This window comes from Melozone crissalis, unplaced genomic scaffold (genome assembly GCF_028551555.1).
Source record: "Melozone crissalis strain CALT ecotype California unplaced genomic scaffold, PUWL_Pcris_2 ptg000027l_1, whole genome shotgun sequence".
Taxonomy (NCBI): domain Eukaryota; kingdom Metazoa; phylum Chordata; class Aves; order Passeriformes; family Passerellidae; genus Melozone; species Melozone crissalis.
The window spans coordinates 77,321,471-77,337,069 of NW_026535805.1; the positions used below are offsets into that span (position 1 = coordinate 77,321,471).

General features: G+C 45.2%; 2 protein-coding genes across 2 annotated transcripts; one reads left to right on the forward strand and one right to left on the reverse strand.

Moving 5' to 3' along the window:
- Positions 1–1,123: 1,123 nt before the first annotated feature.
- Positions 1,124–8,738, reverse strand: MTO1 (mitochondrial tRNA translation optimization 1). The gene is made up of 12 exons (XM_054280335.1): positions 8,528–8,738; positions 8,189–8,388; positions 7,668–7,785; positions 6,688–6,977; positions 4,651–4,763; positions 4,321–4,511; positions 3,966–4,096; positions 3,293–3,497; positions 3,041–3,212; positions 2,703–2,821; positions 2,068–2,225; positions 1,124–1,895 (listed from the first exon to the last, which is right to left on the reverse strand). The coding sequence occupies exons 1-12, from the start codon at positions 8,736–8,738 to the stop codon at positions 1,728–1,730; spliced, it is 2,076 nt and encodes a 691-aa protein (XP_054136310.1). The 3' UTR covers positions 1,124–1,727.
- Positions 8,739–9,174: 436 nt separating this feature from the next.
- On the forward strand, positions 9,175–15,423 carry CGAS (cyclic GMP-AMP synthase). Its single transcript, XM_054280292.1, has 5 exons — positions 9,175–9,726; positions 10,694–10,937; positions 11,774–12,019; positions 13,258–13,360; positions 14,014–15,423. The coding sequence occupies exons 1-5, from the start codon at positions 9,175–9,177 to the stop codon at positions 14,354–14,356; spliced, it is 1,488 nt and encodes a 495-aa protein (XP_054136267.1). The 3' UTR covers positions 14,357–15,423.
- Positions 15,424–15,599: the final 176 nt, after the last annotated feature.

Genomic DNA, 15,599 nt, shown 5'->3' on the forward strand with positions numbered 1-15,599 from the left:
AGCAAAATGTTTCCTTTTGTAGCAAGGCACAAGGTACTTGCCTTTAAATACACACATTACTGAAAGCTAGAGTCCTGTCAAATGACTGCTGACAAGAACTAGGAAATAGTTTTGAAACTGCATAATCAGATTAAAAGTGAAGATTTAGGGTTTCTTTGGATTCACATAGCTGGAATTCCATGAGCACCATCCCTGGAGCCCAAGTTACACCACAGAAAGCATAGCTGCCTTTCTTATGCTGAACTTAAGGCTTGCAAGGGTGAAGCAAATCTTAGAGCCAACAATGATGGAAGGAAAACAGGCCACGGAAATAAAGGAGCAGATAGATGTTCACCTTTCTGAGCCATTCTGACATGAACTGACCTACAGATCACGTGTCTAAAGCTCTTCCACACCAGCCAGCAGACGGTGACAGGGAAGTGCTTTTAGGCAGGTTGGATAATGCCCCAAACAAACTGCAAACGCTGCTCATCCTCCTGCTGCATGACAGTCTCTGTCAACAAAAGGGATTTACTCTGACTCCTCTGGGCAGGAAGCAACCCTCAACCACAGCAAATATGCCAGAGAAATTTCCAGAATCATATTTTCAAAATGACAGACATATGTATGTGTCATGGTTGGACTCAATGACCTTAAGGATCTTTTCCAACCTAAAAGATTCTCTGATTTCACTGTATCAAAATGTGTTCTGAAGCCAGAGGACATTCAGAAATGACACCAGCATCAGAAACTGCTGCTTGAGTCAAGCAAGGATTTGGTAGATGCACAGAACAGCTTGGACTCCATGTGTCTCGCTGGTGAGTAATCAACTGCCCGGTTGATCCAATTGACTCGATCTCGCTCAAATCCACGTTCTGTTCCTGTCAGTTGCAGGACCAGGGCTGATGAGAATCCCACTCCTCCAGCCCACAGCATATCACAGAACCTCACAGTGCCCAGGCTGAGGTCCATGGGGCAGGTTCCCACATGTCCCCCACCCTCCTCAGCACCCAGCCTTGTCCAGCTGCCTCCCCCAGCTCTGTAGTGAATCTCAGCCCACCTTACATGTGGGAACTGTGATCCATGAACTGGCCAGGCCCTGCTGAAAGCTAAATGATAATCGAGTTCTTCAGCAAGTTTCAAGATAAGCTTTATTTATTTTAAAAGAGAAAAACATCTACAGGATGTGAATGTTATGCATTCATTCTCCTGCATAAATTTAAATACTCGTGTGGCATAGCCAAATGTCTCCTTCTGGCTGACACCACACTGAGACACCAGCCTGTGCATAGTCACTGCACAGCTATGAACACAAGCTCTGAACTCAATGGAACACACTTTTCAGCTCCAATCCTCTTGTGCTGCCACGAGCTTTGCATGGTAACATTTCTTACTCATTTCAGAAGAACTAAACACTGTCCTTTACAAGATACAGATTTTGACTATCCAAAGTCTTCCAGATGAGTGGCATTTCAAAAGCAGTTCTCCTGTCTCTCCGTTTGCATCAGCAAAATCACAGGCTATATTCAGGTTTCTGAGCATTTACTTTGTGCATTCATCATCTTTGTTCTATGCAATGACACTGCCACAGAACCCAACCACAACTGCTTTGGATCCAGCCAGCATGGGTGTTATCTGGGAAGAGGCTCAGGAGGGGATCTTGCCACGAAGTCTGGCAGGATCAGTGCCATTCTCTACAAAGATGCTTTGACAAACTTTGTCTCCTCTTCAGAAAACTCTGCTGAAATCTATCTCTGTGAAGTTGCCTTGCCTGAGTACATTTTCCCTGGGAAGTACTCTCCAGACTGAGGCACAGCGTTTAGCTTCTCTGTCTTGCGGTGATTGGTTTTCACAAACCTCAGCAGGTTAACAATAGCAGCCGGTGTGATTCCAGGGATACGGCTGACCGCGCCAATCTGCACATGGAGACAGGAACGAGTTAACCACCACCAAACCTACACACTGCGTGGAGCTGGTGAGAATGAGATCAAACCTGTGGGTGCTCCTTTCCCTGATTCACCCCCTGCCCCTTGAGAAGACAGAAGGGATTTCAGTGCTGCTCAGCCCCGCTGTGGCTGAGTTTCTCACCGTCTGGGGGCGGTTTGCATCCAGCTTCTCCCGCACCTCTGCCGAGAGTGAGGCATCAATGGCAAAGTAATCCAGGTCCTCTGGCAGCTGGAGCGCCTCGTCACGACGCACCTCCTCCATTTCCTGCTGCTGACTGACCACACACCACTCGTAAGCAGCTGTGGTGGTCAGGGGAACAAGAAAGGCAGATACAGATAGATATTCATGTGAAACAAATCACTTGCACAAAACACAATGAGAAATTTCACTGAGGTGGTCAAAAGCTCCTAAGGAAATTTCCAGCCTTATAGACTGTAGAGCCTAATTCCCATCACTGCTTTGGAAGAAGTACTACTCTTCAATTTGTTACAGGAATTTAGATACATGGGTTGTTTTTATCTTCTCATCATAACGAAGGATGGCCTATTTGATAGGGCAGTAAGGAGGAAAAAAACCCAAAGAGTGATCTTACTCACAGAGTGAAATATCAGTGCATCAGTCCAAAAAAGGGCTGTGGCTTATGGTAAAAAGTTCACACTCTGATCAGTGTTTTATTTCTCTAAGCAGCAACATGAAACACACTAGGACAACTGCTGTCCCCTTACTGAACAAACATGTACAGATCACCACGAGAGAACCTAATCCTTGTACCCTACCTTCTATTTTCAATCTTTCTGCCAGCTCCCTCCATTGAGCAAGCTTGCCCAGGGGTTCTGGGATAGCCTTTGCCAGAATCTCCATGTTGACATCTTGATACTGAAGGACATCAAAGGCACTGTGAAGAACAAGAGTAAACATTTATGGTAAAAAGGAGTCACACCTGTAAGGCAGATTTAGGGCTATTCCAAGCTCAAATGTACAAAGTTCTTAGCTTAAGCCAGAACAGCAATCTTGGAGTACTGACAGCTTCAGGAAGGATGGACAAATGCTGTGAAACCACTAGCCAGATGTGCTAAAGCAAGCATAACCAGAAAGCTCCATGCGTAACACTTACCTGACAGGTGACCTGCGATTGCTACTTATGGGAACTCCTGGTAATAACTGGGACCATTTGGATATGCTCAACTGAAGCGATTTTAGTGTCGCGATCCCATCCTCTAACGCAGCTCTCATCTTAACCGCTCGCTCATATCGCTGCTGTGACACACACCCAGCTTCTTCAAACCCTGCAGAGACAGGTATCCATGAGACACAGGTCCACAGCCAGGCAGGGCCGGTCAGTGCAGGGGCTGGCACAGCAGCACACCTCTGTGAGTGAGCCTGGCGTCGGCGTTGTCGGGCCGCAGGGCCATGCGGAACTCCACGCGGCTGGTGAACATGCGGTAGGGCTCGCTGGTGCCCAGCGCCGTGAGGTCATCGATCAGCACCCCCACGTAGCCCTCGGTGCGGCTGACGGTGAACGGGGGCCTGCCCTGGACCCGCAGGCACGCGTTGATCCCAGCAATCACACCCTGCACGGGCAAAACAAACCAAACTCCATCGCTCTCTTCCTAGCAAACACTGGGCATACCTGCCCCGAAGGCTCACACGTCAAACTGCGCCCAGGAAAATGCAACAGTCTGTGCCAGTAATCCAGGCTGCTTCCTTCTTGTGACATTCTGAGGGTCTGAAGGGCTTCTTGGCCCCTGCTGATGTGTCTGGAGACAATTCCCACGTTTTCAACTATACCCACTGCACAGTCTCCATACTGAAACACTTGACAGGACTTTCAATTACTATTGTTACTGCAACTTTAGGGATAGCAACTGCAGATACTTGTACAGACACAAGTAAAAATATCTTAGGCAAGTCTGGAATCAGGGTGTGCAACAAAAGTAAGAACATCTCATGAGCACAAAACGGGCCTAGCAAGACTATCACAAAGGCCAAGGTAATATCCCTTTCTGAGTGCTGAATATACAACAGTTAGATTTGCCCACCTGAGCTGCAGCTTCTTCATAGCCTGTTGTGCCATTTATCTGGCCTGCAAAGAAGAGGCGCTGAACAAGACGTGACTCGAGAGAAGTGGTCAGTTGTCGGGGGTCTAAAAAGTCATACTGCACCCCATAGCCTGTGACACACGACAAGATAGATGTTACAGGAGGGACTGTCAAGGCAACCAGTGGAGCAGAATTGCTTATCAATTCTATTTATGACTTCTGAACAAGCAGACAAAAAATCACTGCATTCAGGAATTAGTTTTGCTTCATGTTTTGCTATGCTCTAAACAAAACCAGCTTTTCATTAACTAGTAAATAAATATGACTAATAGATTCAAAACTATTCAGCCCTCACCTGGCTGTAATATCTTGGCTTTTTCCAAGCCTGGGATGGATTTGATCACCTGCTCCTGTAGCTCAGGTGGCAGTGTCATGGACATGCCCTGGGGGTAAATGACATTGGAATCCAAGCCTTCTGGCTCCAGCCACACCTGATGTTCTCGGTCTGGGAAGCGCAGAACCTTTGATTCAAGAGAGGGACAGTACCTGTAACAGTAAACAGCCATGAGCAGCACCCGACATGGAGAAAAAGTTACTTTCCAGAAGTGAAGCAGGAGAGACCCACAGCTCCAAAGAGACTTCCAGCCTGTCCCCTTGACAGCCTTGCATGATGCCCCACACTCACCGTGGGCCCCTGGTTGTCTCCCTGACGTGGTTGTTCAGGTGCAGGTTATCGCGGATAATTTGCTGGGCCTTCAGGTTCGTGCGAGTCAGGTAACAGGACAGCTGATCTTCCGGCTGGAACACGCCAAAGCTCGGCCTAAGTTAACCTGGCCATGACACCGTATCCTCACTCAATAACTCTGTAAGTATCCTTACTCAATAGACCTTTCCCATGATGGCTGGCTCTCTCTTCTGGGAGAGGTCAGCAGGGCTGTCCCAATACCCACTGGACAGACTGAACATGAGCGATCTGAGAGCCTGAGCAACGTGCCCAAGACCAGACCAAGAACAGGATGGAATCCGGGAGTCTGGAATTTAAGTTCTATCCTATATGCCATATTCCTAACTACAGGACGGATATTCCCATTAAATCAACATGTTACATCAGAGCATTCAAACTGATCACAGGGAAAGAAACCTCTGGAGTCAGAAGAATAAGTGCTGACCCTACAGCTAACAGCCAATTAATGGGTGAAGAAAAAAACTAGTGAAGAAAAAAAATTATCTCGAAGAGGAAAAAACCACAAAACTCTGCAATTAACATGAAAAATTCAAAGTTTGGAAAAAAACCTCACCATGTGAAGTAAAGTATTTCACTGATATTTCTGAAAAAGAGTCAACAGACTCACATTCAAAACTGTGACAATGTAGCACCATAACTCTTTAACACTGCCACTGAATTATATATTACTTAGAACAAAAGTCTTGTGATTTTATGTGGTTTTGATTTAGATCTGTGTTGGCTGAGTGTCAGTACAAAACCCTGAGAAATCATCTCGCTGCACTTGCAGAAAGGAACTCCATGGACCCATAACCCACAGAAAACTTAATCAACAGTTGAAAACCAAAATTCAATAAAGAATTGGTCAATGGTTGTCATATAACTTGAGATGAACTAGATACCAAAGACAAGAAAGCTGTCTTGAAAAAGTGAATACATTGCAGGTGTGGTAAGTGAACCACTTCATAGGCCTGTACACTCCAGAAACTTAATCAATAGTAATTGTCTAACCAGGACAGCAAATTTAATAAAGTACTGTTTAGCTGGATAAAACCTGGGTTATTCATTAAACAAAGACATGAGATGCTCTAGTAGTAATAAAAGAAACAGAACACCTATATCATGATGCAATAAATTGGCCAGACTTCTGGGAGCATCTATAAAAAATCCTGCATGTTACAGCATATATAAATGTCTGAAAATTGTTGCTTCTTTCAACATGTTTACGGAGAATAAATTCCTGATATGCTCTCAATTTTGACCCAAAATTGTTATTAGGAATGTTTGTCTAACAACTTTTTGCTGTTAGATTTAAAACACTTTGTATGAAAACCTCTCCTACATATACCAAGGCCTTCACCTGATACTACTTTTGCCCCATCCTGATTGTAAAAGGTTATTGCAATTCCTATAACTTCCAGGGCAAATTAACTCCTGATACTTAGCTCTGTGCTGTTTAATTACATTACACAAAACCAGCCAATGTTCCAAGATTTTCTTCAGAAAATTGAACCTCTTCTGCTTTTAAGTTACTGTTAACCGGCCACCTCTCAGCTCTGTGGATAAATCCATCCTTTCTTAGTCAATACTACAAATTATCTCTAATTTCAACATTTTTAACCTTATTCCAGAGCTAAGATAAGAAGCCAGACACTGTAAATCTCCACAATACAGGCATAATACTGGAATATTTTGTAAAACCAGCACATGAAGAATACTAGCAGCAGTATCACATTTCACAAAACTCTTGACTCCACAGGTAAAGAATGTTCAGTTCTCAAGTGGAGAAGTGAGAGTGAGAAGGTATTTGCTTTCAAAAGAACACAAGTAACTTCCATCTCACATTGAGAGTCCTCAAAAACGAAACACCTCCAGTACAAACACATCCCAGCTGCCTTTCCCAGCCCTGACGCCCTGGCTGATGATGAGCACGGCATTCCCAGAACCACTTCCCACCCGGCTCCACGTGCACCTGATGGGTGGGATGTGCTACCCCACCTTGATCCACACGGCCTCGCTGAGGAAGCTGAAGGGCACTGGAGGGTTGTCAGCCGCACGTTCCTCCAGACCAGCGAAGTCAATCGTATCCTTGGCCAGCCGGGGCGGTGTCCCAGTCTTCAGCCTGCCCACAGCAAAGCCCAGCCTCTCCAGAGTGCGGGCCAGCCCGATGGCTGGCTGGTCCCCCAGCCGCCCCGCCGGGTGCGTCTCCAGGCCGATGTGGATCTCACCCCTCAGAAACGTACCGGTGGTCAGGATAACACTCCCGGCACGGACGGTGCTCCCATCCCCTGGAACAGCACGTTTTCAGAGACGTGCACAGTTTAGTAGCAACAAAGCCCTGGAATTCTGGTGCTTCTGTCTAAAGGGAGAACTGGAAACTACCAGTGCTCACTGGGGGTTTATTTGTCTTTATTATAAAATAATACCAGCTTCTCCATAATAAAAGCATCAATAGTAATAACTACAATAAACAGCATGTAATTATTTCTGTATATTTTTTATTAACTAAGCAAGTTATTCCTAAAAAATAAAACCACTCCTGAGAAAACCCCATATCCAGGCCTTTACTTCGGAAAGCTTGTTTATTATAACAGCAAGGGGTAATGAATTACACGCCTGTTATTAAGAGGACCCCACGGTCCTGTAACACTGAGGGCAGCATACACCATTTACCAAATAAAACCTCATAACACAGCATGGAATTCAGTATCACTAGCCTGAAGAAAATTAACTTAGTTCATGTCCCAGTATACTACTAATCCAGGTATTTTTGACATTGTATTACTTTGTATTACACATATTAACCTGGTTTATTTCACTTTACCTAAACCAGCTCTGTTGGCTAATTAATCTTTCTCTCTAATGAATCAGAATAGGATAAATTCATCTTTCTCATCAGTGAATCAGAAATATTTACCCCAAAGGCTTGTTCTTAGTGTGGAGTAACTGAAGGCACTTAGTGAGTTACCAGCACATACCCAGAACAACTCCTGTGACTTGGCACTTCCCGGGACGGCCTGGTTCTGGCTCAGTCAAGAGAAGATCCTCCACAGACGCCTCACGAACTGTCAACAGTGGTGTGTTAAGGATTTCTTTCTGTCATGAAAGGAGTTACTGCAAAAATCTAGGAAGTTATGAGACATATGGGCAATCCCAAACCCTGCTGATTTCTGAAATGTCTATTACCCACTTCCATTCTTACCAGGTCATTTGGCAGACACTCAGTTATGGTACTATCCTGATTTATCAGGTAGAAGTTTTCACTCACGTAAAGTTTAAGCTCAAATAAACTAACTGGTCATCAAGCCTCACCTGTATCTAAAACACTAGAGAATTTTTCAAACTGCGCTGAACTCCAACAACTTACACTGCATCCAACTACCAAACAGAAAAGTATCTAGGTTTGATCGGTAAATAATGAAAAACAAAACATTGCCCCTTTCTTCGTAATCCTCAGGGGTGCATCCCGCCTCAGAACACCCGGGAGCCGGCCCCTCACCTGCATGTTCTCCTTGTAGAGGCCGCGGTCGATCTGGGCGCGGAGGCCCCACACGGCCGGGCCCTTGCAGCGGTTCAGCACCTTGTAGTGAACGCCGGAGCGGTCGCACACGCGGCCGCACAGCCCGTCCAGTGCGTCCACCTCCCGCATGAGGTGCCCCTTCCCGATGCCGCCGAAGGACGGGTTGCAGGACATTTCCCCTGGGTAATGACACAGGGACACCCTCAGCACCGCGCAAAGGCCCCCGCGACCTCCCCGGCTCAGCGCCGCTCCCCACGCCGGAGACCCGAGGCGCCCGCGGTAGCTTCCCCCGCCCTCCCCGGGCACCCGCGGCGGTACCGATGGTGCCGATCCTGTGCGTGAGCAGCAGCGTGCAGGCGCCGCCGCGAGCGGCCGCCGCCGCCGCCTCCGTGCCCGCATGGCCCCCGCCGATCACCACCACCTCGTAGCGCGGCGCTGCCGCCGCCCCGACCTCGCTGCCCGCCCGGCGGTGCCCGGGGCGAGGCGCCGGGGGCAGCGGCAGGCGGCGGCAACCGCTCCGCAGGAACATGGCGGCTGGGCCGGGAGCGCCGCCGCGGCTCCTCCGGCCCGGAGCGAGAGGCGGGGCCTGCGGGAGCGGCGGCCCGGGCGCCTCCCCGCGGCCGCCCGTCCCGGCTCCCGTGCGGCTGGAAAAGCCGGGCGGTGCCGGTGCTCACGTGTCCTCGCCCCGCGGGCGGGCGGGCAGGCGGAGCCGCCCAGGAGCGGGAAAACGCTCCCGTCGGATTGGAGGCCGACCGCAGCCTCACTGTTGCTGCCGGAGCTAGCCTGTGCCCGGGCTGAAGTTGGCGCGCCGGGCTACGTCTTGCCTCCGCCCCGCTCGGCGGGTTTCGTTTCCTAGGGGAGGCGCGCTTCTTGGAAGAGGAACTCGCCCGAAGCCAGAGGCGGGAACCCCGTTGCTCGCGGGGCCGCGCTCGCCGTGTTGCCGGTGCGGAGAGGGAGCAGCGGCCATGGACGCCGCGGGTGGCAGAGGGGCGCGGGCCAGGCGGGGGACGCGTTCCACAGCTCCGCGGAGCCGGGGCAGGCAGAAGGGCGTAGCCCGAAGCCCCTCGCGGGGCCGCGTCGCGGGTGAAGGCTCGAGCGCCATCGCGACCCTCCGGACACCGCGCACGGACGGAGCCCCGGCCCGGGGCGGCCGCTCGGCGCGGCGAGCCCCCGCTGCCCGGGAGCCGCCAGCGGGCGGGGCGGCGGGAGGCGCAGAGGCGCCCCCCGCCCCGCGGAGCAGGGCACCGGCCGCCAGAGTCCCCGCGGCCCCGGGGAGCGACGCGGCGGTGCCCGACGGGGCGGTCGCTGCCGCCGGCCGTCGCCCCCCGCCGGCGGCAGACGCCTTGCGGCTCCGGGAGGTGCTGTCGCGGCTCAGCCTGCTCCGCGAAGACGTGTCCGAGGCTTCGACACTGGTGAACACGGTGGTCCGGCACCTGGGCCAGGCCATCCGCGACAGGGAGAGCTGCTTCAGCTCCATGGAGCAGCAGAGCGCCGGCAGCTACTACGAGCGCGTCAAGGTGGGTGCCGGGGCGGAGGCAGCGCTCTCCCGCCGGGCGGCGGCGGCAGGTGGCGGGCGGGAACGCGGGCCGGCCGCGGAGGGCCGCTCTTAGCTGGCATCTCCCGCCGAGTAAGGCTCTGTGGATGTAACTGCATCTCTAAGGATAGCTCTGTGAAGTAATCACACTGCATTACAAAATGATCAGTAACCTGCTGAATGGTGCTACGTGCACTGAGTCAGAAACGCTACCTGAACGGTTCAGGCTGCAGCAAGCCTTGCCCTCGCACAGCACGCAGGTGAGCTCGGCATAGCAACACATTCTGTCAGGAATAGCACTGCACGAGAAGCCCTGGGCCAGGTTTTAGTTCATAGTTTTTTCAAAAATCAGGAGTTATGGATAGAAATTGAAAGAAGAAAAATTTAGATTAGATATTAGAAAGAATTTTTTTACTGTGAAGGTGGTGGGACAGTGGTACAGAGTGTCTGAGGCGATTGTGGATGCTCCAAACCTGGTAGTGTTGAAGGCCAGGTTGGGTAAGGTCTTGAGCAACCTGGTCTAGTTGAAGGTATCCCTGCCCAGGGCAGGATGAGTCAGGACTAGCTTTATCTCTAAGGTCCATTCCAACCCCTTCACCTTCTGTGATTAACCAGTACCTTTTTTCTGTCTAAAACTAGCTTCAGACCTAGCAGTGCATTTTTTTCCTCACATCCAAAGTGCAAGAGGATGTCTGAGCATACTTATACATTAATTATTTAGAACAGCTTAAGAATCTTAAAACAATCTTAAAAATTAATAAGTTGGAGAGCTGGGAAGTGAGCTGCAAATTGCTATTTTCCACCCCAATGCACAGTAATCTTGCAATACCACAGAAATAAGCTCATATTTCACATCAGACACCAAGGTAGATGAAACCACAACTGGTATAAAAATCTCAGGAGAATAAAACCTAAGTTGCACATTGTCTGTTCTATTCTTACATTTGCAGATATCTGAACCAAATGAGTTTGACATCATGCTTGTAATCCCTATAAAACAGAATGCAAATGATTCTACAAGGCTTCAGCTGGATGAGTCTGATGATACTGGAGCCTTTTATTATGTATCATTCAAAAGGGGTCCAATAGAAAGGGGTTGGTTGAAGTTCTTAGAGGAAGATGGAAAATTATCAGCCTCTAAAATGATTCAAGCACTAAGAGACATTATTAAACAGGAAGTAAGAAACATTAGAGGTGAGTACTGAGAGAACAAACTTCATCAGGAAGTGGTAAAAACGCAGTTACATTGTACATATGTGTTGCCCCAGTATTAAAAACACATTTTCCTGCCAGTCTCTTTGTGCCAATGGAGCTGTAACCCCTCCTGTCCCCAGTATCTCAAGCTGGCTCTTGTGTTAATAATCACAAAAACACATAGGTAACTTGTTACATTATTAACTCCACTATGCATATTTTCTGTATGAAAATAATAAACATTAAGAGATGCATGCTTGCTATTTCCTACATAACCTATACATCTTGTATCTATCTGGAGTATACAAAGAGCCATTTGCTGAAGTAGTAGCAAAACAAGGAGCTTTCTTTTATACAGCACCTGTATTTTCTTTTATACAGTACCTAGTATTTTTTATGGATCAGTACAGAAACTGCATCCCAGTTATTTTTAAAATTATTTTAAATATATTATATATATTTATATAATTATATTAAAATAACCCCAGTTAGGGTTATTTTTTTCCCCAAACCTTCAGAAATATTGTGGCCAGATATCCTCACTGTGTGTCTTCAACAGGGAAGCAATTGAATGAAAAACATTATTATATTTTTAATTCTTAGACAGTAAATCAAGTAAACACAGTAGTCTTCCCTGTTTCATAGAACTGTTCAGTAGACCTTCTCAATGTTTCAACATCCTGTAGGATAAAGAACCATTGACTGAACCCAGGTATTTCTTTTGATTGCTTATGAGCTCTTTAGTAAAAACCGTAACATTCTTAAAAAACAGTTTTCATCTTACTAATCTAGCTATCTGTCCATCTAACATGAAATATCACTTTCTTTGTTACTAGGTATGGAAGTCACTGTGGCAAGGAAAAAGGCTGGAAGCCCTGCAATAACTCTTCAGATCAAAAAACCTCCATTTGAAATATCAGTGGACATCATCTTGACTTTGAAGGTTCAGCAGAGCTGGCCCCCCAGCACACAGGCTGGCCTTAAAATTGAACAGTGGCTGGGAACAAAAAAGAGGAGGGATTTCAGATTAACATCAATTTATTTAGTAGCCAAACAAAACAAAAGAGAAAAAGTTCTAAGAGGTACCTCAAATATGGATAACAGTAAGTTATGAAATGTCTTCTCTACAACTTGATCACTTACAAGTGCTATAGAAAGGGTATCCAGATCATGTTCAGTATTCCATCTTCGAGACACCTCATCCTGGATATTTCCAGCTCAGACAACTGAAATCCCTCTTTAGAGCAGCAGATTTGTGGTACTGCTTGTCCTGTACTGAAATGTAAATACAAGCCCACTCTGCCAGGCTGCACACTAACCATTACTAAGAGCATTATATTAAATGCACTCCAGCCAGACACATGGATATGAGCCTTCCCTTGTGCAGGTACTATGCTTAACAGCAGCTTGCGCTCTCTTGTAAGGAAATTAGAAGAAAGTGGCTAAAAATGCAGGGAACTTCCCCATACATGAGATTGCATCCACAAATCAGATACTTCTGCAGGAAGCAAACTGTTTTCTATCAAGATACATTGTTTCTCACTGAACTCTGGTATGGCTACATTTTTTCCTCCAGACCACTGTCACATTGAGCCTCCTTTAGTTTGCAGAAACATTCTGACTTGTGCGTTATGGTAACTGATCCTTTCAGCGAAAGATTTCAAGCATTCTGGTACCATTTTAATTAGCATGGCCATGTTATCAAAGCCCAGTACAGAAGTACTGATTTATTTGGCAATTTCTTCCTGTGCAAATTAAATGCAAAGAGTAACTGAGCCAAACAAGCAATGCAAACTGTAATTCATGAAAAGAAGACAAAAGTGATTGTCGGTATTAGAAACAGGGCATTGAGCTATATTAGCAATTTTTCAGAAGCATGAGCAGAAGAACAAAAATGCTTTAGAACAGTCATCTTACATGAGACAAGCTCACAAACCTATTACGTGCACAAAGAAAACAAAACAGCAGAAATTAAAAGGCTGTAGATTTCTGTGAATAATGCAGTTCTCTAAATCATGTTCAGCAAATCCAGGGACATTCAGAACTAAGCCTAATTTTAAAGTAAATCCAAACATTCGTAGGAATTTAAAGCATCCAAACTATTATGTCCTATATTAATTACATTCCAATTGTGTTTGTGAAGCAGCTGGAGAGTTAAGGAGGAACTAACTGCACTCACTGAATTATGTTTTTTTTTTTTTAGTAGGTGCAAAAAAATTGTGGATATTTAAGTCAATTACAAAACTGGGGTTTTTTTCTAGCTACAAAAGCTGATGCTTAGTGCTGTGTAACTATTTAACAGTCTTGTGCTTGACTTCAGGGAACACCTGGCGACTCTCCTTCTCACATATTGAAAAGGATATGATAAAGAACCATGGCAACTCAAAGACATGCTGTGAATCCAATGGACCAAAGTGCTGTAGGTTGGTATTTCACAGGAATATTTTACTTTAAGCCTGTGTGAGCTGAGCTAGCACTAACACTGTTTCAGTTTAGCACTTAAGAATATGATCTAACAGTAATTACTCATAATAGGAAGCAAGAGTCTTTAAGGCATAATTGTTCTGCAGCAATACAACACTGCATGTTCTTGCTGAATGTCTGGCTTGCGTTTACCTAATGAAAGGTGGAAAAAATCACATTGCTGGTTTAGACTCCAGACTTGTTTTAGAATGCAAAAAGATGTGCCTTGTTCAATTATCTTTCCCAAATTCAGTCCTGTTAAAAAAAAAAGCTTTAAAAAGTGATTGACTCCACTTTCTGAGCAAAATTTCCCTCCATATCAAGGCAATTTCTAAAATGATGGTGAGAACACTGCTGAATGAGAGCAAGATGAATAAATGATTTTTCACTTCCATGAGAACTGTTTTCCAGATTTCTTCAACAAGGAAGAACAAAACCCACATGAGATACAAAACCTCCTTAACAAGTAAACCAAGGAGTTGGTTTGCCAATTATGTCTTGTACTGAATCAAGAAAGCAACAAGAGAATTAATGCATAACTGTGTTTAAATATCTGATCTACATATTTAGAACTATGGAGAAGATACCTAATATATATGTATTTTTTTAACAGGAAAGGTTGTCTTAAGCTGCTGAAGTTTCTCCTAGAGCAACTTAAAAGGAAATACCCAAAAGAATTGGAAAAATTCTGTTCCTATCATGTCAAAACTGCTTTTCTCCACTCCTGTGTCATGTGGCCAAATGACACAGACTGGTACTTGGGAAACCTGGATCATTCCTTTCAGCAATGTCTGGGATTTTTTGTGGATTGCCTGCAAAAGTCTCAGCTGACTCACTTTTTTATTCCCCAATACAATTTACTCAGCCAAGAAGATAAGGCAAGACATCATTTCCTTTCAAGAAAAATAAGCTATGAATTGAACAATGGATTCCCAGTATTTCATGAGAATTATTAAGAACACTGTTCACAACAGATATCTAATCACGTTGACTTTACATATGTGAAACAAAAAACTCTGCAATATAAATGACTCTTCAGTAGTCTGTACTACAAAACCCAAAACAAAATAAAATGAAGACCACTAAGAGAAAAACCTATACTTCAGTCACACTGCTTAGGCATAACCCTTAAAAGAAATGTTTTAAGTAATATTTACCTTGCCTTCCCAAATGTAGATGTCGCCTGCAAAACATCGTCAAGGCATACTAAGAACATAGAGAAGAATTTGCAATAGGTAATTTCCCACATGTAATTTCTGTGTTTATAAATACAAAGGCATCAAAGACTGCATAAAGGAGAAACTGACAATTTTATTTAAAATTAGGATCCACTGCAGAATATCCAAAATACACTCCTACTTTCAAAAGAAAAAAAAGTCCCTGGAATTACTTCGACATTAACCAGAAAAACTTCTCCAGATTACCTGGGTGGATATGAAGATCTTTTGCAGAAGACAATCACCAACAATAGTTACCAGAGAGAATTTTACCTGAGTAATATGAAGTTGCTGAAGTAACTTATTCTTTCTGAGTCTTAGAATTACTTTAGAAATCTGTCTTTTCATTGGGCTTTGGATGGGAAACAATCATTACCTAATATGCTGCAACAGAGTGGATGGCTTTCTGCCAATGAGCATTTATTTGTATGATGAATCATGTAGAAAGAAATGCATCTTTCAACCTGTATCAAAGAAGAAGACTCTTGATATAAAAGGTTTCCAAAACCAAAATGCAGCATGAACTGGACACTCCTGAAATTGAAATTCATATCAATTTTTCTCATATCGAAAAAATGTGTGTTAGGAAAAAAAATTTATAATAATTCCTATTACTAAAATCATGCAGGTGAGAAGTACACAGCATTTGAGAACTGCTGTGCTGCAAATAAATACATCTTTTGCTTCTACTTATAGAAGCCATGGGAAGTCCATATTTTTCGCCTACTTTTTGAAGGCAAAATAACCTATTGGATTGAATACTGCCCAGATTTACCTCAATTATGAGCAAATTAAGAGGAAAGAATATTGACAGAGTAATTTTACTAAAATATTCTCATTTTACTGAATTTTGTTTATTACTTTTTATTTATTCATATGACACATAAATTAACACAAGTTCAGACCAAGCATCAAATGCAGGAATGACTCCTTCCCACATAAATTTCAAAAAGTAAAAAAAAAACAACACGCCCCATTATCA

What these genes read in the sequence shown, in the direction of transcription:
- MTO1 (XM_054280335.1), bottom strand. Translation starts at nt 8,738, where the DNA reads ATGTTCCTGCGGAGCGGTTGCCGCCGCCTGCCGCTGCCCCCGGCGCCT. An exon ending in GCACAGGATCGGCACCATCG is followed by an intron (nt 8,389 to 8,527) that starts GTACCGCCGCGG and finishes GTCATTACCCAG; the next exon opens with GGGAAATGTCCTGCAACCCG. An exon ending in CGCCAGGCTCACTCACAGAG is followed by an intron (nt 3,213 to 3,292) that starts GTGTGCTGCTGT and finishes CTGTCTCTGCAG; the next exon opens with GGTTTGAAGAAGCTGGGTGT.
- CGAS (XM_054280292.1), top strand. Translation starts at nt 9,175, where the DNA reads ATGGACGCCGCGGGTGGCAGAGGGGCGCGGGCCAGGCGGGGGACGCGT. An exon ending in GGAAGTAAGAAACATTAGAG is followed by an intron (nt 10,938 to 11,773) that starts GTGAGTACTGAG and finishes CTTTGTTACTAG; the next exon opens with GTATGGAAGTCACTGTGGCA. An exon ending in AAGAGAAAAAGTTCTAAGAG is followed by an intron (nt 12,020 to 13,257) that starts GTACCTCAAATA and finishes GCTTGACTTCAG; the next exon opens with GGAACACCTGGCGACTCTCC.